The sequence below is a fragment of the Geotrypetes seraphini genome, chromosome 3, assembly GCF_902459505.1.
Source record: "Geotrypetes seraphini chromosome 3, aGeoSer1.1, whole genome shotgun sequence".
Classification (NCBI taxonomy): Eukaryota; Metazoa; Chordata; class Amphibia; order Gymnophiona; family Dermophiidae; genus Geotrypetes; species Geotrypetes seraphini.
Genome location: NC_047086.1, coordinates 396,321,040 through 396,342,475, shown reverse-complemented (window position 1 = coordinate 396,342,475; position 21,436 = coordinate 396,321,040). Strand labels below are relative to the sequence as shown.

General features: G+C 45.7%; 1 protein-coding gene across 2 annotated transcripts in view; it reads left to right on the top strand.

The window, feature by feature from the left end:
• Positions 1-21,436, top strand: part of DAAM2 (dishevelled associated activator of morphogenesis 2) — a 460,184-nt gene that overhangs the window by 356,143 nt on the left and 82,605 nt on the right. For both annotated transcript variants that reach the window (XM_033939628.1, XM_033939627.1), the window contains exons 17-20: positions 3,598-3,682; positions 14,430-14,536; positions 17,191-17,279; positions 20,919-21,087. In XM_033939628.1, coding sequence (XP_033795519.1) covers positions 3,598-3,682; positions 14,430-14,536; positions 17,191-17,279; positions 20,919-21,087 — 450 coding nt within the window. The remainder of the gene's footprint in view (positions 1-3,597; positions 3,683-14,429; positions 14,537-17,190; positions 17,280-20,918; positions 21,088-21,436) is intronic.

The following is a 21,436-nucleotide window of genomic DNA, read 5'->3' as shown; positions in this document are numbered from 1 at the left end:
ATAACTAAGGAATGGATTAAAATATTGATTGACTCGGTCTCTAAGATTGAGAGTAGTGACCGAATAATGCGAAGTTTGAAGAAACAGATTTTTGCAACTGAACTGATATGATCATGGTAGGTGAGGTCTTTATCAATGATGACGCCTAAGAGTTTAATTTTTGTTTCTATTTGTATTGGAATGGAATTGATGGAAAGTTGTCCCAGTAAGGGGGCACAGTTTTTAGTTGGAATTAGGATGGCACGAGATTTATCGATATTAAGGGAGAGTTTATTTAAGAAAAGCCAATCATTCCTCCACGAATTTGTCCAAACTTTTCTTAAAACCAGCTATGCTCTCCATGAACTATAGTTTTGACCATCAGCACAACATCCCCAAGGTGAAACTTTATCTGTCGGGCCTTTCATCCATTAATGCTTTGTCTCGGGTGATTTTAATACGCGCTGATCAAAAAAGGAGAATATTTTTCATATTTTTCTAAGCTAGTTCTTACGTCATGGCCAATGTAAATTGCAACAAGCCTTCCCGAGGTCAAAGGAGATTATTTGGAATCCTAGAAATGTTAGCCCAGTGGCCAACAGCTGGAATAATGAAATCTGAGCAATCATATATCTGTGCAATGGCTTACACTGTGTTTTCCTAAATATTTACCTTTTGGGGTTTACAAATGACACTGCAGTAGTTAGAAATATTTCAGAGTATGATTTAGGTTTTCCAAGGAAAACAATTCCAGATGTTGAAATACCACTGTCATTTGCTAAAATAGCAATCCATATAGAACACACCTACAGTATCTGTTGTGTGACAGAACTGTGGCATGAACCTAATTTATTTATTTGGCTCTAGCCCGAGACATGTCAGTCACTTCTTATGCCGTTTTGAGCTCAAAATGACAGGAAAACCCCTGAAACGGTTTCTTTTCCTCCTCTGTCATAATGATTTGCACTCTACAAAAAGAACTATTGCAGCTTAATTTCCCTATTATCATTGACAAATCCTTTTTCTAGACTCATAAAACTGGATCTGACCTTCTCATATATAGTCCGTTCTCAGTAGTATAGCTCATGAAAGGGTTTGCGAACCGTGAAATCGTGATTAATAAAATGCTGAGTCTATGGGTAAAGAGAGGTTAGGTTCCGGAAGCACCCGCTGCGCCTCAAAACCGTGGAACGTGAACAGTGGATCCTATTGGGAGAACAGGGTTAAGTTCCTGCATGGGACAGCACTTGAAGACCGCGTTCCCCCCCCTGAAGTCCCATTCTTACCACCCTCCCTCCCGCTAGTGTTCCTCCTCTGCTGCCATCAGCCCCTCCCCCTGAACTAGGAGACTTCCCTTGCCGTCAGCAAGCCTCCCCTGACAAGAAGTGTTCCCCCTCCCTCTCCAAACAGACACCACCAACTCCACTCCAGGCTCACAGGAAGGATCCCAGACCTACCTTATTTCCCTGGTGGGCTAGCGGTGCGTTGGGACTGGAGCAATTCCCGTTCGCTCCTGTCCATGCTCTTTCAAGGACAAAAATGGCTGCCAAGACTTCCAACAGCCTCGCGAGACTGCCGCTGGAAGTGGGTAGCCATTTTCATCAATGAAATAGCATGGGCAGAAGCAAGTGGGAATTGCTTCTGACCCAACATGTCGCTAGCCCACCAGGGAAACAAGGTAGGCCTGGGTCCTGCCTCTGGGTCCGGGAGGGAGAGGGAATTCTGCCTTTTCTTGACAGGAGGAAAGTATCTTGGTTTTGTGAGCGCCGGTTTACAAATAAGCGAATACAGCATCACTAATGGGGAATATTGGTTGCAATTGATGCAACCGCAGATATGTGAATTCGTGCATTGCAAACACGCGGATAACGAGCATGGACTGTATCTGAGCCTCTGTAGACATGTCTGGAGGTAATTTTGTAAAGTAATTTCTGCTCATATGGGGTCATGTGTGCGTGGAAATACCTCTTGTAGAAAACCAGCGGTGTAAAGGGCTGCATTGCGGCATCTGGGCGTGTACTTTGAAGCTGGCTACGCACATGGGTAGAGTTTGGGTAGGACTTGGACAGTGTGTGCAAGTACGCACTACATTGTAAAAAGCTTTAATTGCACCCCCCCAAATTGCAAAATATAGGGTGACGCATCAAAACCGCGCAAGACAATCGCACGCAGACAAAGCCAGGCTGACAATCGCGTGCAGGACATCAGCACGCTGGATTTAAACTCAGTTTGAAAGCGCTTAGTAGTGTTGGCGCTGCCGTTGAGGGGGGCGGGAAACCCACACCTTACAGAGGAAATGGAACTTTTTTCCCTAAAAAATAGGGAAAAGGCTTGTTTCCTCTATAATTCATCGCCTAAACAGATGGCCTTCACTCACTATGATATTTCCCTTTTGCAAACCTGATGTAATTTCTCATGGAACTCCTATTTCTTATGTAACATTTCTTTTCTTGCATTCTGTAATTCGCTAATTGTCCAGCCTTCTATCAATGTGAACCGCCTAGAAGTCATTTGACTATGGCGGTATAGAAAAATAAAGTTATTATTATTATTATTATTATAATGGGGGGGTTTCCCCCCCAACAATACCCCCCCGACGGCAGCGCCAACACTACTAAGTTAAGTGCGGTGGTTTCCCCCAGCGCCACCACACACCCTCTTGGAGCGCTTTGAGTTTAAATACGGCACGCTGATGTCCTGTGCGCGATTATCGGCCCGGCTTTGTCTGCGCGCAGTTTTAACTGTGAACCAAATATAGGCATGGGCACTGACTTGAGCTAATGTTTTATAAAGAATTTAGGCCTCTACTCAAGGCGCCCTGTTATGAAATTACCCACCAAATTATCGTATTACAGTGGTGTAGAGAAGGTAGGAGGCGGGCCGACCTCCCCAGTGCCTTCCTCTCTGCCCCACCTGCTCTTTCTGCACCAACCCCCCCTCCTTTCCACTCCCCCGATCCTTCCGTGCCCCACATGCGCCCTCCCTTCCCACCCCACGTACCTCTTTTAAATCTTCACTAACGCAAGCAGCTTCTCCAATCTGCTGATGTCACTTCCTGGCCCTATGACCCGGAAATGATTTTAGAGGGAGCCAGGCCAGCACGAGCAGCAGGCTACAGTAGTTGCTCACACTGGTGAAGATTTTAAAGAGGTAAGGGGGTGGGAAAGGAAGGGCATGAGCATGATTTGTGTGTGAGGGGGGGGGGGACAAAGAGGTGCCGGTGCACGCCCCCACCCCATGTTCTGCCCCCCCACTCCCCTTTACTACACCACTGTATCCTTCAGGTGCTGTACCCTAGAGAAGGGGTAGGTCAGGTTTTCAGGATATCCACAATGAATATTATGAGATGGATTTGCATGCACTGCCTCCTTGAGATGCCTATTGATGGTGGAGATCCTGAAAACCTGACCTGTCTGTGGCTCTCCAGGACCGAAACTGCCTACCCCTGCTCTAGAGGATTGGGGAATGAGATCTTCATGTCAGAACCTGAAAATGAGTCCCTCCACTAACTCTGTAACTTCATACATGTCATTGGCCATATCAGTGGGCGCCGTAGGCAATGGATCTTGATATGAGTTGCTATAGCAGGCTTACATGGGTCTGTTGCTTTATTTAAAGGTTGAAGCTCTCGAACGAAGAAATCAAACGAGCAATCCTGGAAATGGATGAGCAAGAAGACCTAGCCAAAGACATGCTGGAGCAGGTGAGCATGGGCGTCGCTGGCCGTTGCTACTTCACTCTAAGAAGCGTCCATTTATGGTCTTTTTCATGGATCTGTGGCCACATACTCATGGGACAGGTCTTTCATAAAATAGCGACTGGCATAAATGTACGTGTCCTGCCACGAAAGCGTGCCCTTTGCCAGTAGGCATGAGAGTGTGGACTGGACAGAGCATGGGCAGAGTTTGCAATTACCATATACAGTGGTGCCTCGCATAACGAACGCCTCGCACAACGAACGCTGCACACAACGAACTTCATGTCTTGATTCACACAACGAACTTCGTTTCACACAACGAACTTCACACAACGAACTTCGTTTCACACAACGAACTTCGTTTCACACAACGAACTTCGTTTCACACAACGAAGTCGCCCGAGCTGCCGATGTATTGCATCCTTCCGCGCAGGCACTGCAGACAGTCGTTAGTCACTGCGCTTAACTGCCCTCTCTCACTGTATACAGTCGTCCTTTTAAGATAAACTCAATATTTTTTATATATCATGGCTTCTAAAAAAAGCAGGAAGGTGATTTCTGTTGAAATGAAACGGGAAATAATTAGAAGGAGTGAATGTGGGGTAAAACAGTGTGACCTCGTCAAAGAGTTTGGCCTCAGCAAGACCACCATTTTCACCATTTTGACAAATTTATCTTTTTTTATGTCATCTTAGCATATTTTATGCTGCAGAACGAATTATTTTTTTTAACATGTCTTGTTATGGGAAAACGCGTTTCACATAACGAACTTTTCGCATAACAAACTTGCTCCTGGAACCAATTAAGTTCGTTGTGTGAGGCACCACTGTATACTTGAATATAAGTCGATCCAAATATAAGTAAAGGCCCCCTTTTCCCCCCCCAAAAGGAGGATAAATGGTTGACTCGAATATAAGTCGGGTGGCTTACTATTCAAGTGCCCTGCCCTGTCAGGTTCTGCACCCTGCCCCCCTCCCTACCCTTTCCTCCTACTTCCTCTGCCGATCCGAGCTCCTGTGCTAACCGGCTGTCGCAGATCGAGTTTCTTCGGCCGCCGAACAACATGAGCGGAAGCGCAATTTGGCACTGCTGCCCGGCGCTGAGCAGCTTCCTTACTGGCTCCCGCGGATTCTCGTGAGAATTTGCGGGAGCCAGTAAGGAAGCTGCTCAGTGCCGGGCAGCAGTGCCAAATCGCGCTCCTGTTCGTGCTGCTCAGCTGCTGAAAAAACTCGACCTGCGGCAGCCGGTTAGCACAGGAGCTCGGAAAGTTCGCTCCTGCCCGCTGCACCTTCACCAGAGATGGAGGTATGAGGATAGGGCAGGGAGGGGGGGCAGGGTGCAGAGCCTTGTGGCCGCAGCCTTCAATAATTCTGGGAGTGTTGTTGGCTCGAATATAAACCAGAACCCCCTTCTGGGGGCCAATATTTTGGCCCCAAAATCCAGGTTTATATTCGCGTATATACGGTATGTCCATTAATTATAAAATGCTTTAATTGATGGGCCTGCTTTACATGCAAACATTTCCATCTGCTCTCAAGCAGTTGCATAAGGTGCAATTTTTGTAATGCACACTAATTAGAGGGAAACCAAAATCATCAGTATTAAAAAGATAAGTAAATGTTTTCTTGTATGTCCATTAGAAGGTCGCTCATTAGAGAAGGTATGCAATAAAAAAACGATAGTGGAGAAAAAAAGCTTCAGAGCAGCATGACAGCACCATCAATAATAATAAAATGCTAGAGCGCGCATGTGCTCTCGAAAATTCGTGCGGTGTGGCGCCGTGAGGTGTGCTTCTGTGGCAACATTCTAACCTCACGGCGCATGCGGGGGCTGAAGGCGTGCGACTGTGCTCTCTCCCTGCCTCGGCGCGTCACCGCCCGCCCTCACTCACTGCCTGCCCACATCCTCGCCGCCGCCGATCCTCTTCAGAGCAGCCTGCGATCGTGGCCGGCTTTAAAGAACCTCGCAGGCCGCTCTCCAACCTCAGTGGCACGCTCCCTCTGACGCACAGGATCGCGTCAGAGGGAACGTGCTACCGAGTTGGAGAGCAGCCTGCGAGGTTTGCTAAAGCCGGCCACCACGATCGCAGGCTGCTTTGAAGAGGAGCAGGCCAGAGACGCCGGGATGGAGGGGAGGGTAAGAAGGGGATCAATACCGGGAGCCAGGGGGAGAGGGAAAGGGAAAGGGGGCTGCTTTGGGGGGAGGGGTGTGCTGGTGAGAGACAGAAGGGGCCATGGATAGGGAAAGGGGGCTGCTTTGGGGGGGAGGTGTGCTGGGGACAGCTTTGCTCTGGGAGGAGACAGAAGGGGCCATGGAGAAATAGGGAGAGGGAAAGGGGGCTACTTTGGGGGGGAGGTGTGCTGGGGACAGACAGCTTTGCTCGGGGGGGAGGGAAGAAAGAAGAGGGCCATGGAGAGACAGTTAGGGAGAGGGATTATAGCACCCGTTAATGTAACGGGCTTAAAGACTAGTAAGTAAAATAAGCTTCTTAACGTATTATAATTGGCATAACTTGCCGCAATACACATCTCAAAATGAAGACAAGATCTCATGGCTCCTCTAAGGCTACTTTTCATTGCTGTCACGTCACTCCTTGAGAACCTCAAATCCAAATTTACCCCCCCACACCTTTTTACAAACCCACGCAAGTGTTTTTTTTAGTGCTGGCCGGTGCACTGAATGCTTTGCGCTTGTCCTATGAGCGTCGGAGCAGCACAGAGCATTTGGCGTGCTGGCCAGCGCTAGAAACCACTTGTGCGGTTTTGTAAAAGGGGGTGGGAAGTGTTGATCCATTATTCTCCCGACAAGGTGCCTTGTTTTGCTGACACCTTGGCTGCCTCAGGGGAAAATTCGTCCAACCAAATAAGTTTATATTTGTTCACATGGTAGGTCTTATCTCATTTTGAGATGTCTGTTACGGCAAGCAAGTAGATTATTTTTATGCCAATGGCACAGCTTATTTTACTTATAGTAAGGGGGTGTCCTGTTGCTCTGAAGCTTTTTTTCTCCACTATCTTCTTTTATTTCATACCTTCTCTGATGCGCGGCCTTCCAATGGACATACAAGAAAACTTTTATCATGACAATGAGGTACCTTCTGGAAGATTTTGTTCCGTGCTGTTAAATGTTGGTTTGCGCGTGACCTCCTCAGCCTGGCCATCGTCTTAATCAGTGGGACAAAACCAGAACCGATCAGACCGAGCTGACTAATGAGGGCAGCAAAGTAATTCTACGATTCATAACCAGAAAACTGAGGAGATCTGATCTGTATGTATAGTAGAGAAATTCTGTGGCTTATCTAGTTATTCGACGATCACACTGGGCCATTTTTTATTCTCTGACTTTCATTCCTCATGTCACATTAACTCAACTGTGCTAAAAAATATTAGATTAGATTATGATACCTTGTTAAGGCTTAGAAAGTGCACATTATTGCTGTTCAAGAGAACAAAATGGTTTCATGCAGGATTTTCATGTGTGTATATCTCAACTTTCTCCTTATCTTCATTCTTATCCATTTCCCGTTTCCCTCTCTTCCTTCCATTTCTCCTTCCCACCTTTTCATATACGACTCCCCTCTCTGTCTCCCCCTAGAGGCAGATATGAGAACTGACATATACCAGGGAAACAAATGTTCTACCTGTCAGGTTTCCATGCGAAGCTTGGCGTGACAAACAGCAAAGAACATTAGCTTCTGTAGGGAGGATATTGTTTCCAAACCTCTATAAGGCACCCTGCTCTGTGGGAGTATGCTGCAATCTATGGAAAGGGCACTTATAGCCGGGGCTTCCCACCAGCAATCTCAAACAATCTTCTAAAGTGTGGTCTTGGAAGGTCAGCGTGAATAGCCATCTGTGTGCAGCAGATTCCAGTGCCTTGCATATTGTTTATTGTTTCTTGGTAGCTCGTCGGGGGCTATGAAAGCCATTGAAGGGTGAAACAGAGGCATTCATTTAGAAGGGATGTCCCTGAATAAGCAAGAGCTTCTTTCTCTGGGAAAAGGGCTGGGGCGTCAATGGAACTATTTCCACTCCCTTTTCCTCCAGCTCAGCATTTCGTGCTGCTGTTTCTTCTCACCCTCTTTCTCCTTGTTATAGAAACATAGAAACATGACGGCAGATAAAGGCCAAATGGCCCTTCTAGTCTGCCCATCCACAGTAACCATTATCTCTTTCTTTCTCCGAGCGATCCCATGTGCCTATCCCAGACCCTTTTGAATTCAGACACAGTCTCTGTCTCCACATCTTCAGGAGACTGTTCCACGCAATCTACCACCCTTTCTGTAAAAAAGTCTTTCCTCAGATTACTCCGGAGCCTATCACCTCATAACTTCATCCTATGCCCTCTCATTCCAGAGCTTCCTTTCAAATGTAAGAGACTCATTTACATTACGTAGGCATTTGAACGTCTCATCATATTTCCCCTCTCCCTATTGGCTAAGGCGCTTAACATTTGCATCTCCTCTTCCTATAGGCTAAGGCTCTGTGCACCTGCATTGTGAGGTCATAGAGCTGCCCATCCGCAGTAACCATTATCTCTTTCCCAGGCCCTTTTGAATTCAGCCACAGTCTCTGTCTCCACCACCTCTGCTGGGAGACTGTTCCACACATCTACCACCCTTTCTGTAAAAAAGTATTTCCTTAGATTACTCCGGAGCCTATCACCTCTTGACTTCACCCTATGCCCTCTCATTGCAGAGTTTCCTTTCAAATGAGAGAAATTCAACTCATGCGAATGTACGCCACATAGGTATTTAAACATCTCTATCATATCTCCACTCTCCCGCCTTTTCCTCCAAAGTATATAGATTGAGATCTTTAAGTCTGTCCCATACGCCTCATGATGAAGACCACACACCATTTTAGCAGCCTTCCTCTGGACCGACTCCATCCTTTATATATCTTTATTGTATATCTTTTTGAAGGTGCGGCCTCCAGGAGCTTCTTAATTGGGATAATTTTGTAGATAAGGGATCCCTTTTCCAATGAAAACACTCAAAGTGATGAGCAAAAAAGGAAAACAAATGCTTCTTTGAAGCGAACCCCTTCCCTCTTGTACTTTCCACTACCCCCTCGCTCTATTTACATTTATTTTTCTCTTGACGGTTTGTTTGTTTTTAACACACTTATGTCCTTTTCCTCTTGTCTGGTGAGTTCTGTCAGTCTTGTAATTCCCCTCCCCCTCCTTGTCATTGTTTTATTTTATCTTATAATGTATGATTTTTGCACAGTACTTATGGTAAACTGTTTAGCTATTTCTTGATGGACGGTATATTAAGTACAAATAAACTTGGAAAGATGCAGCATTGCAATGCCAAATATTACAATCAAATCAAAAAAGAATGCCATTTATGACATAAAAATGCATTATTTTGCCGGACCGATGGAGCAGTGCGTTTTGTTGATAATAAACCTCTACATTGCATCCCTCGGCACCTGCCAAGACAAATTAGGCCTAACCTCCTATAGCTGTGCAGACGACATCACCATTCTCCTTCCTTTTGATCAACCAGCGCCCTTCATGACAGACACACTACACAGAACTCTAGAAATAGTGGCAACATGGATGAAAGAGCACAAACTGAAACTGAACCCAGACAAAAGAAAATTCATCCTCCTCGAAAATAGCAAAACCCCAACCATAACAAACCTAGTAATAAACTCAATCACATACCCCATTCAACCCACTCTAAAACTTCTGGGAATGCTGATAGACAGAGGCTGTACCATGCAGCCACAAATCAACAAAACAATACAGAAATCATTTGCAGTCATGAGAAACCTAAGGCAAGTTCGAAAATTCTTCGAGAGAAAACGATTCCAGCTCTTGGTCCAGTCCCTAGTCCTAGGTCTTCTAGACTACTGCAACATCCTCTATCTCCCAAGCCCCGCAACCATGATAAAACAACTACAAACAGTACAAAACACAGCTCTGAGACTTATCTACTCACTGAAGAAATACGACCACATCACAGCGGCTTACCTCGATTCACACTGGCTCCCAATACAAGCAAGAATACTATTCAAATTCCACTTAAGACCATAAACGGAGACTGCCCAGCCTACTTGAACAACCGACTAATCCAAACAACCACAACCAGACATAGGAGAGCCCACACTCTATTCAAGCACCCTCCAATCAGAGACGTCAAACGAAAAAAAATGTACGATGGCCTCCTGGCCACTCAAGCAGCAAAACTAGACTACCAATTCTCCAATTTACTGATCACGACCCCAGACTACAAACCCTTCAGAAAAGAAATAAAAACCCTGCTATTCAAGAAATCCTTAAAGACAAACTAACACCGCAAGAATCATCTCAATCCCCTGTAGCAACCGGCTCCACTCTGTAATGCCTCTGCAAATGTCCAGATAACTTCTTATGTAATCCGCCTTGAACCGCAAGGTAATGGCGGAATAGAAATCACTAATGTAATGTAATATATACTCCTCCTGAAGAAGCCCAGGTGGCCAAACTCAGGACTGAGTTGGGGGAGTTGTAACGAGAGTTGTTCATACACATACACATATGGTGGAGGAATCCTGCGGAGCCACAACATAAGACCACCGAAGCTGGAGAGGACAAGATAAGTGTAATTATAACACTAAATTACATAAGAAGACTTGAAGCGGTCCAGAGGAGGGTGACGAAAATGATAGGAGGCTTGCGCCAGAAGACGTACGAGGAGAGACTGGAAGCCCTGAATATGTATACCCTAGAGGAAAGGAGAGACAGGGGAGATATGATTCAGACGTTCAAATACTTAAAGGGTATTAACGTAGAACAAAATCTTTTCCAGAGAAAGGAAAATGGTAAAACCAGAGAACATAGTTTGAGGTTGAGGAGTGGTAGATTCAGGGGCAATGTTAGGAAATTCTACTTTACGGAGAGGGTAGTGGATGCCTGGAATGCGCTCCCGAGAGAGGTGGTGGAGAGAAAAACTGTGACTGAGTTCAAAGAAGCGTGGGATGAACACAGAAGATTTAGAATCAGAAAATAATATTAAAGATTGAACTAGGCCAGTTACTGGGCAGACTTGCACGGTCTGTGTCTGTATATGGCCGTTTGGTGGAGGATGGGCAGGGGAAGGCTTCAATGGCTGGGAGGGTGTAGATGGGCTGGAGTAAGTCTTAACAGAGATTTCGGCAGTTGGAACCCAAGCACAGTACCGGGTAAAGCTTTGGATTCTTGCCCAGAAATAGCTAAGAAGAAGAAAATTTAAAAATTTAAACTGAATCAGGTTGGGCAGACTGGATGGACCATTCGGGTCTTTATCTGCCGTCATCTACTATGTTACTATGTAAAGAATATGAGAGAGAAAGGCGCACCAGCTGTAGTGAAAATGAACAAGGTTGAAATTGAGAAATAATTACTCTCAGCTAAAGGGACCCATAAGTGTTGTGATGGTCCCCAAATAATCTCGCTGTGGCTCCAATGCAGGAGATTGGGGGCGGAACACTTATGAAATATTATTAAATCATATAAATTCACAGACGCGATTTGAACAATTTTTTTTTTTTTATTTTGATTAATTGCGCAAGCATCTTTAAAAATATGTACAAATAACAACATAAACCAGTGACTAGTTTTAATAAATAAAAATACAATGCCACATCAAATAAATACAACCGAAACCAATCATAGAACAGAGGAATTGCATGAGCATTTTCTTGAGAGAAACAGTTTGCCTGTCCAAACGGAGGCTCATTTTCAAAGTACCATTAGGTTTGGGCGTCTACGGGCTCCTTTTACGAAGCTGCGGTAGCGTTTTTAGCGTGCGCTGCAGATTAGCGCACGCTAACCCCTGCGCTACGCGGAAAAACTAACGCCAGCTCAACGGAGGCGTTAGCGTCTAGCGTGTGCGGCATTGTAGCGGGCGCTAAAACCGCTAGCGCAGCTTAGTAAAAGGAGCCCTAAGTGTTTTGAAAATGAGCCCCATAGTCTTCTGATATGCAGATAAACCTATTCACATATAACTATGGGGTGGAGAAGGTTTTGGAACTACAGTTTGAGCATACTTATTTATTTTTCCATTTTTATTTTTTCCATTAAATCTGTTTAATCATTTCAAACAATGGTACAGAAACAGTACAACAAGAAGCAATAGTCATGAAAACTTCCCCCCCCCCACGCCCACCCCTCCAACTCACCACCCTCCCACCCATGGGAACAGCCATTCCAACGTCCAACAATCAGTTGAGCAGTCGACGGCGTACAGAGGGTGTCAAAGTAGAACAAAATGGCAACCAACAACAAAGATAAAAAGAACCATGTTTGGAGTCCATATCCTTGATGGCCAGACGTTCACATCCTGCCAGCTGGATCATCTGAGTCCTCCAGTGAGACACCGTAGGGGTATGGGGCGACAACCAGCACTGAAGAATAGTCTTGATGCCCATAACTATAGCTTTCCGGGCAAACACTGCAGCGCCCGGTCGAACCGGATGCAAGGACAGTTTCAGTGTGAAAATAAAAGTGTCCGTAGGCAACTAAGTACAGTTCCAGAAAGATGTAATATGCTGACACACGCGTTTCCAATAAGCCCGTATACCAGGACAGAGCCAGAACATATGGCCCAACGATGCTCTGGGTGCTGTACACTTGGGACACTGGTCAGTAGCGCAAATGTGGGCACGGAAAGCTCTGACAGGGGCAAAATATGCCCGAACCAAAAATTTATAATATTTATAATATTTCGCCCCCAAGGAAACACTCCGCTTAAGCAAGTCTGCAGAGATGGGGAATTGTAAATCTTGAGTCCATTTAACAGCTAGCGTTGCACAGTCCAAGTCTCCAGCCAGCTCCTGCAAAAAAACGGTGATGAAAACGCAGGGGGATGGGCACCTGAGCAGTTAAATAAAGAGCCTCTGACAATTTCTCCTGTATGCCCTCCGTCAGAGCAGAACCAGGGAGGGAATGTACATAATGTTGCAATTGTCTATAAGAAAACTTGTCTCCAGCCCCAGAAGAGTCACATAGCATCCAGAAGGACTGGATAGAACCATCTGATTGGAGTACATGAAATAAATAAAACAGTCCCCTCCCAGACCATCGAGGATGAGCACCCAGACCCATACCAGGGAGAAAGTCCCCATTGCCAGTAATAGGGAGACATGGTGTCACATCAGATCTAATATCCAACTGAGTACAAAGTTGCTTCCAAATTTTTCTAATGGGATAGAGAAGGAAATCCCCATAATGGTGCTCCCTGGGTGGCAAACACTTCACATGAAGCAAATAACTAAAATGATAGGGTGCAAAAGCTAAACATTCCAACCCCGTAGCAGAAAAGTGTGTAGTCCCACAGAACCAATCGTTCACATGCCGAAGCTGACAGGCCACATTAAGGCGACCTAAATGTAGCAACCCGAGGCCCCCCTGAGCAGTAGGTAAAGATAAGGCGTGAAAAGGAATCCTAGACCACTTGCCACCCCATAAAAACAGAAGCAGGGATTGACGGTGCAACCGAAGATGACAGCGCAGAAGGAAAAGAGGCAAAGTTTGTAATAGATAGAGCCATTGAGGAATGACCAACATGTTGTACAGGGCTATCTTTCCCATAAGAGTCAAAGGGTAATGTCGCCAAGCCCTCAGACTTTGGTCAGTCCTAGACAGCAGAAGGAGATCATTAAGGGAATATATAGAGTGGTCAGATCCCTGGGTATAAGAATGCCCAAATAATGAATAGAAGAAGGGGCCCAAACCAATGGAAAAACCCCCGGCCACGAATCACGGACTGAAAGTTGTAATGGAAGCACCAGAGATTTCTGGGCGTTCAGTGTCAGTCCAGAAAACAGATGAAACTCGTCCAGAATCTCTAGGGCACGTAACAAAGAGCTATGTGGTTGAGCTAAAGTAAGCAGTATGTCATTTTCCATTTTTATTAAGTGAACATCGCATTGGGGAAAAACCCATCATGTTTGATGATATGTGGAGCTTGTAACTCCTGCCTATGTGCCTGTATTTTTAGTGAGAAAACATATCCACTCAAGTTAGCAGGCGTAAATGTGTTGCGGGCTCTCTTCCTGGGGAGGTCTGTCCCACACTCAGTGGCATAGCGAGGGTGAGAGGCACCAGAGGCAGTGGTGTCCCTCCCCCACCCTCTTCTCTGCCCCATCCCCTTTACACGCTCCTTCCTTTCCCCCATACTTCTAGAATGTTCCTGGCGTGAACTGAAGCTTTTCCTCTGATGTCACTTCTTAGGCGCAGGTCCAGGAAGTGGTGTCAGAGGAAGAGCCAATGCTGGCGTGAGGTACGGGGGAAGGGAAATGGCACACATGTGTAGCAGTGGGGGAGCGGGGAAGGAGCCGGGAGGGAGGGGGACGCCCTCACCAAGACAGTGCCTGGGGTGGACTGCCCCCACTCTACCACTTCCCACACTGATCTGACCGTTCTTCCTGTGCTCTGGCATGGCTCTTTCCTGATCCACGATGTGTGGTGCAGATTGTTTGCTCTTTTCTCTACATATCTCTTTAATCTTTCCTCCTTTATCTTTTCCTTCTTTATCTTTTTAATCTTTCCTCCTTTATCTGTCTCTGCCATGGTCATTTCTCTTTTGCACTCTCCATGTTGATCGTTCTCTTGCTTGTTACCGCCTACTTCTTATTTCTATAGCGCTACTAGGCATACGCTTGTTCTCTTTGTCTCTCCTGCTCTTTTCTTCCTCTTTCCTGTTCCTCTCGCTCCTTCTTCTGTTTTCTCCTCCATCCTCCAGGCCCTTCATTCTTTCTTTTTTTTTTCTTCTGCATTTCAGCTGCTGAAATTTGTCCCCGAGAAGAGCGACATCGACTTGCTCGAGGAGCACAAGCACGAGATTGACCGCATGGCTCGAGCCGACCGCTTTCTTTACGAAATGAGCAGGTCAGCATCGGCAGTGGCCACACCGCTTTTGGGGACTGAGAATCGAAGGCCGGAGACGCATTCTTTGAAGACTGACACCTGAATAGAAACACTCCTAAAGGATAACTATAGAATTGGGTGCCCGCATCAAGGTGCCCTTTGCACACATAAATATACGAAATGGGAGCAAAGCATCTACACACTATCCTATAGGCCAGAGATCCCCAGTCCTGTCCTGGAGGATCACCAGCCAGTCGGGTTTTGTGATAGTCCTAATGAATATGCATGAGAGAGATTTGCATTTAATGGAGGTGGCAGGCATGCAAATCTGCCCAATGCATATTCATTAGGGCTATCCTGAAAACCTGAGTGGCTAGTGGTCCTTCGGGACAGGTTTGGGGACCAATGCTATAGGCAGTTTAGTAAAGAGGGGCATGGGGGGGGGGGGGCGAACTGCCCCGGGCACCATCTTGGTGGGGGCACTGGCACCTGTCCTCCTTTCTGCCCCCTCGCTCCTTCCCACTCCTCCACCGAGCGCGCGCCTTCAATTCCCCCACCACTGGACCTATAGCTCTTCGCCGGTGAGCAGCAGCGTCAACCTGCTGCTCGCACCGGCCTCGGCGCTCCCCTCTGACATTACTTCCGGGTCCCGCAACTAGGAAGTGATGTTGGAGGGCAAGTCGACGCTGGCACGGGCAGCAAGTTAGAGATGCTTCTCGCGCCAGGGAGCTAAACAGGGAAAGGAAAGGGGATATGCACAGCAGGGGGAGGGGTAGAGAAGAAGGCTAAGGGGGGGCATCTCCCACCCTCGCTACACCACTGCCCGTAGGAGTTCAAGCAGCTGGTACAATGCATTAATGCAAGAGGGCATTGGTATGGAAAGGGCATGAGCGGTGCTGCACGTAAGAGAATATTGTAAGTTAGGTTTGTGTTCTTGGACACGTTTACAAAACAGCAGTTACGCCGGGTCTACGGCTATAAAGGTTGCGTGCGCCGATGCCTGGTTACGCTAGTATGTTATTATAGAACCTGGTGTCCAAATGCCATTGGGGGGTCTACAAGGAGGTGACTACTTCTAGAGCAGCCCCACTAGTTCCTGGACCACCCTTACTTTTTATATGGCTCATTCTCTTTGGTGTCCACTTAAATTTTTTTTTTAAAATACCAAAAACTTCTTCATCGTCTTGTAAGAAGTTCTCTCATTCGTCTGTTTCGTTATGGAACTCTTTGCCCACTGAACTTCGATTAGAAAAAGATCAAAGTTTTGGCTTTTTGAATAAGTTAATTGTATTTAAAGACAACTTTATGCTTTTCTTGATCAGAGATTGTCCTCTGTTGGTATTTTTTTTATGGCGGCTGAATTCTTCTGTTACTATTTTGCTTTGTAAACCTTCCAGAGCCATTGGTGGAGACAGTATACCATAATATTTGTAATCTTATGTGTTGCCGATGCTCATGTGAGAGAGATTCCTACAACAGGCATTTGTATAAATGGAGTTTATGGCAATCAATACAGAGGGGCTTCTACCGTATTTCCAGAAAATAAGACCTAATGTGTTTTTTGGACCCCAAATTAATATGACATTGTCTTATTTTCAGGGGATGTCTTATTTTTTTTCATGGACAACAATCATCTCTCCCTTCCTCTCTTCCACCCCAATTCTTCCTCTTTCCTTTCTCCCTTTCCCCCATGTGCAGCATGTGTCCTCCCCTCTCACCCATCTCCTTGTGCAGCATCTTTCTATCCCTCCCTCCCATCCCCCTGTGCAGCAGAACCCCACCAACCCTCCCACTGTACCTCGGAGGCCTCCAAAAACATCAGCGGCATTAGCGCTCTAAACGGGTTCCTTTGTGGCCTTCTCCGCTGGGGCCTTCCCTCTGCCACATCACTGATGATACTTTCAAATTTATAAGAACCCAAATTTAGAAAGAATAGTATTCAAAAACAAATAGAATTCTTTCTCGTACCACAGAAGAGTCCACAAAAAAGGATTAAATAAATATATAAGGTTATGTGAAAAGCAGTCTTTTCCATAACCTTATATATTAATTTAACCCTTCTTTGTGGACTCTTCTGTGGTACAAGAAAGAATTCTATTTGCTTATGCATCACTGATGATGTCATCAATGACACAGCAGAGGAAAGGCCCCTGCAGAGAAGGCCACAAAGCAGCCTGTGGTCTGTATAACTAGGGCTTATTTTTGGGATAGGTCTTATTTTTTTTTTTTTTAGTTCAAAAAGTTTTATTGATTTTATAAAAGATGAAATACAAAGCCAACAATATGCGTGCTCCAACAAGGAGCACATTATAACAATGTCATTAACAAATGTGAAGTGCATCCACAGTGGAATAATAGGTCTTATTTTCGGGGAAACACTGTAGTTAAACTCTACACAAACTGTGAGGCAGAGAATCGGTGGTAAATACTGGATTTCAAAGTAACTGGTGGGTCATGAGCCAAAGAGGCCGACTCCTTCACCACGTCCAAGGGAGGAGTCATTTGTATTGAGTTAAGCACGCCCGCTGTTCCTGTTGGCATGAGCACATTACGAGCATGCTTAAGACTAGAGGTATCCAGGCCGGTGATAATATTTGTAGACAGATTTCACTGATCTGTGCTTTGGTTTATCCTCAGCTGCTTAAAAGAATTGAACTTTTGTTCCCTTTCCCCAGGATCGATCACTATCAACACCGGCTTCAGGCTTTATTTTTCAAGAAGAAGTTCCCTGAACGACTGGCTGAATGCAAGCCCAAAGTGGAAGGTGAGGAGCAGTCCCAAGAAGATGGGAGGACTGAAACATTTTAATGCTGGCCTTGGGTCTGAGCCGAGAGAAGCAGGTGGCTCCATGCCAGAAGGGGTCGGCAGACACGGTCCCGATTTTACCTCCAACAGCAGGATAACTCCAGAAATGCAATGGAGTAGAATCAGGACTGGCTTATCCTGGGTTTTTTTTGGCATGAAGCTATCTGGTCAATGCGATTCTTTAATGGGCATTTATCCGAGGATCAATTAGAGAATAGCATTGAGTGCCGATTTTTGATAGCCATTCACTGAATCTACTGTAGCCCTAAAGGTGAAAATGTGCATGCAAGACTCATAGACCTCAATAAGTATACCTTGGAAGAAAGACAAGAGAGGGGAGATACGATTGAGACACTGAAATTTCTCCATGGCATAAATGCACAGGAGGTGGGTCTCTTTCAACTGAAAGGAAGCTCTGGAACGACAGGGCGTAAGATGAAGTTGAAGGGGGATGGACTCTAAAGGAATCTAAGGAAATACTTCTTCATGGAAAGGGTTAGATATGTTTAATGACCTCCCAGAGGAGGTAGTTGAGACAAGGACTGTATTTGAACTTATTTATTCACTTTTCTATACCATTCTCTCAGGGGAGCTCAGAACGGTTTACATGAATTTATTCAGGTCCTCAAGCATTTTTCCCTGTCTGTCCCGGTGGGCTCACAATCTATCTAATGGACCTGGGGCAATGGGGAGATTAAGTGACTTGCCCAAGATCACAAGGAGCAGCGTGGGTTTGAACCCACAACCAATCATATGTTCTAGTGTATTTGGTACTTTTATGTATGTTATTTTGGAAACCGCTGAGATTTTTGGCGGTATAGAAGCTTTTTATAGTATAGGACAATCAAGCCATTGTGACATCACTGATGAAGTTGGCTCTTAGGCATTGGTGGAATGAGGCATTATGACATCACAATACCAGCTCTGGTTACCAGAGGCTGAAACTTTTCACACTATTATTTATTCAGTTTTCTATACTGTTATCCCAAGGCACTCTGAATGGTTTATGTTAATTTATTCTGGTACTCAAGCATTTTTCCCTGTCTGTCCCAGTGGGCTCACAATCTATCTAATGGACCTGGGGCAATGGGGGGATTAAGTGATTTGCCCAGGGTCACAAGGAGCAGCGTGGGTTTGAATCCACATCCTCAGGGTGCCGAGGCTGTAGCTTTAACCACTGCGCCACACTCCCAAAGCTAGGTACAGAATTCCACAAAGGGTTTCCATTTTAGCATGTAACTTAATGTGTTAATTGGCTCTTAATTGGTGTTACGGATGAATCGATTGACCTTAGCAAGCATTCATTACAACCAGTTAGTAGTTACGTGTGGAAATGCCTTGAGCTCTATTCCGTAAGCCTTGTGACTAATTTCCGTTGCAGTCAACTTCAAATTGGGCCTGGCTATGGGGTGAGGGGCATGGGTGGATTGAGCTTTTGCCTGGGACTGGGCACAGGGTTATAGACTGCTGGGACTTTGCATCAGCATTGACGGCAGCCTTTGGCTGGCGTCAATGCTCACATCTGTAGTTAAGGGCGAGAATGCAGAATTTATTCTATAAAGACAGTGGAAATGCTATTAGAAGAATTTGCTCTTAGCTTGCATCATCCCAGTGCTTTGTGGCCCCTGCAGAGAAGGCCACAAAGCAGCCTGTGGTCTGTATACTCTTCTGTGGTATAAGAAAGAATTATATTTGCTTATGCATCACTGATGATGTCATCAATGGCACAGCAGAGGAAAGGCCCCTGCAGAGAAGGCCACAAAGCAGCCTGTGGTCTGTATACTCTTCTGTGGTATAAGAAAGAATTATATTTGCTTATGCATCACTGATGATGTCATCAATGGCACAGCAGAGGAAAGGCCCCTGCAGAGAAGGCCACAAAGCAGCCTGTGGTCTGTATACTCTTCTGTGGTATAAGAAAGAATTATATTTGCTTATGCATCACTGATGATGTCATCAATGGCACAGCAGAGGAAAGGCCCCTGCAGAGAAGGCCACAAAGCAGCCTGTGGTCTGTATACTCTTCTGTGGTATAAGAAAGAATTATATTTGCTTATGCATCACTGATGATGTCATCAATGGCACAGCAGAGGAAAGGCCCCGGCAGAGAAGGCCACAAAGCAGCCTGTGGTCTGTATAACTAGGGCTTATTTTTGGGATAGGTCTTATTTTTTTTTTTTTTTTAGTTCAAAAAGTTTTATTGATTTTATAAAAGATGAAATACAAAGCCAACAATATGCGTGCTCCAACAAGGAGCACATTATAACAATGTCATTAACAAATAACTAGGGCGACCTTTACTGAATATATATAATAATGATAATAATAGTAGTTTATTTTTATATACCGCCATACCCGGGAGTTCTAGGCGGTTCACATCAATCAATCATTATACATACAGCACAAATAGATATTTAAAATTGAAATCATCTAAAATTTCGGTTCATAGACAACCCCGCGAAAGACAAAGGCGCGCGCCGAAGAAAATTACAGTTTTTAGGGGATCCGACGGGGGGTTTTGTTGGGGAGCCCCCCCAGTTTACTTAATAGAGATCGCGCCGGCGTTGTAGGGGGTTTGGGGAGTTGTAACCCCCCACATTTTACTGTCAACTTCACTTTTTCCCTGTTTTTCGGGAAAAAGTTAAGAAAAGTGAAGTTGACAGTAAAATGTGGGGGGTTACAACCCCCCCACAACGCCCCCACAACGCGGCGCGATCTCTATTAAGTAAAGTGGGGGGGGTTCCCCCCCACGGCCCCCCGTCGTAGCCCTAAAAACAGTAATTTTCTGCGGCGCGCACCCCTGCGCTGCGCTCAATTGTCTGCGCGCGCCTTTGTCCCGGGGCGCTTTTGACCTGACACCAAAATTTCGACAAAGTTAAAAGCTTATAGTGGGAAGATACAAACAATTTAAAATGAGATAAAAATGATAAGTAAGTAATAAGATACATTAGATTGCCAGTCTATTGAATAATTGAGTTTTTATCTGTTTTCTAAAATCAAGATAAGAGGAAGCTTCTAACGCAAATTTGGCAAGCCATGTATTCAGTGTGGCCGCCTGAAAAGAAGAGGTTCTGTCGAGGATTTTATTGAGGGCTATGCAAACAAGTGTCCTCTTCGAGAGCTCTTAGTAATGTGACTCAGGGTAAAATGAGGGGTAAGATAGCCTGGCAGTATGCCAAATACTGCTTTGTACGCAGATACACGAGAATCAGAAAATAATATTAAATATTGAAGAAATAAGGCCAGTACTGGGCAGACTTGCACGGTCTGTGCCTGTATATGGCCGTTTGGTGGAGGATGGGCTGGGGAGGGCTTCAATGGCTGGGAGGGTGTAGATGGGCTGGAGTAAGTCTTAACAGAGATTTCGGCAATTGGAACCCAAGCACAGAACCGGGTAGAGCTTTGGATTCTTGTCCAGAAATAGCTAAGAAGAAAAAATTTAAAAATTTAAATTGAATCAGGTTGGGCAGACTGGATGGACCATTTGGGTCTTTATCTGCCGTCATCTACTATGTTGCTATGTAACTTAAATAAGACTCTGGATTCCAATGGCAGCTTTTGATAGAACGGAGTAATATGGCTTTCTTTTCCCTTTCAGCTCTTCTTCTGGCCTGTAAAGAGCTGACCCGCAACAGGCATCTGAAGCAGCTCCTGGAAGTGGTGTTGGCCTTTGGCAATTACATGAATAAAGGCCAGAGGGGGAACGCGTTCGGCTTCAAGGTCTCCAGTCTGAACAAAATTGCAGACACAAAGTCGAGCATCGACAGGTAAGACGCGGAAGGGATTTCTCTGTAAATCCCAGTCTAGGTCCAGTACGAGCACAGAACCAGGTGACATGTCAAGAGGCAGAGTCAAAGCACGTCATCCCTGGAGAAGGGGCTGTGTCAACAGTACGGTCCTTCTACTAAGGCGGCCTCTACTGCCCCGCTTTGCTCTGCCGCGTATCTGATGATGTCATCAGGGACACGGAAGAGCAAATCAAGGCGGTAGAGGCGGCGAAGCAGCGTGTTTACAGTGCTGCGGCCGCTGCTGGAGCCAAGAGGTTTGTCGACCGAGGGAAGGGAAGAGGGTGGCAGCGGCGGCAAGGGACTAAGGTAGCCGGCCAGACCGCGAGAA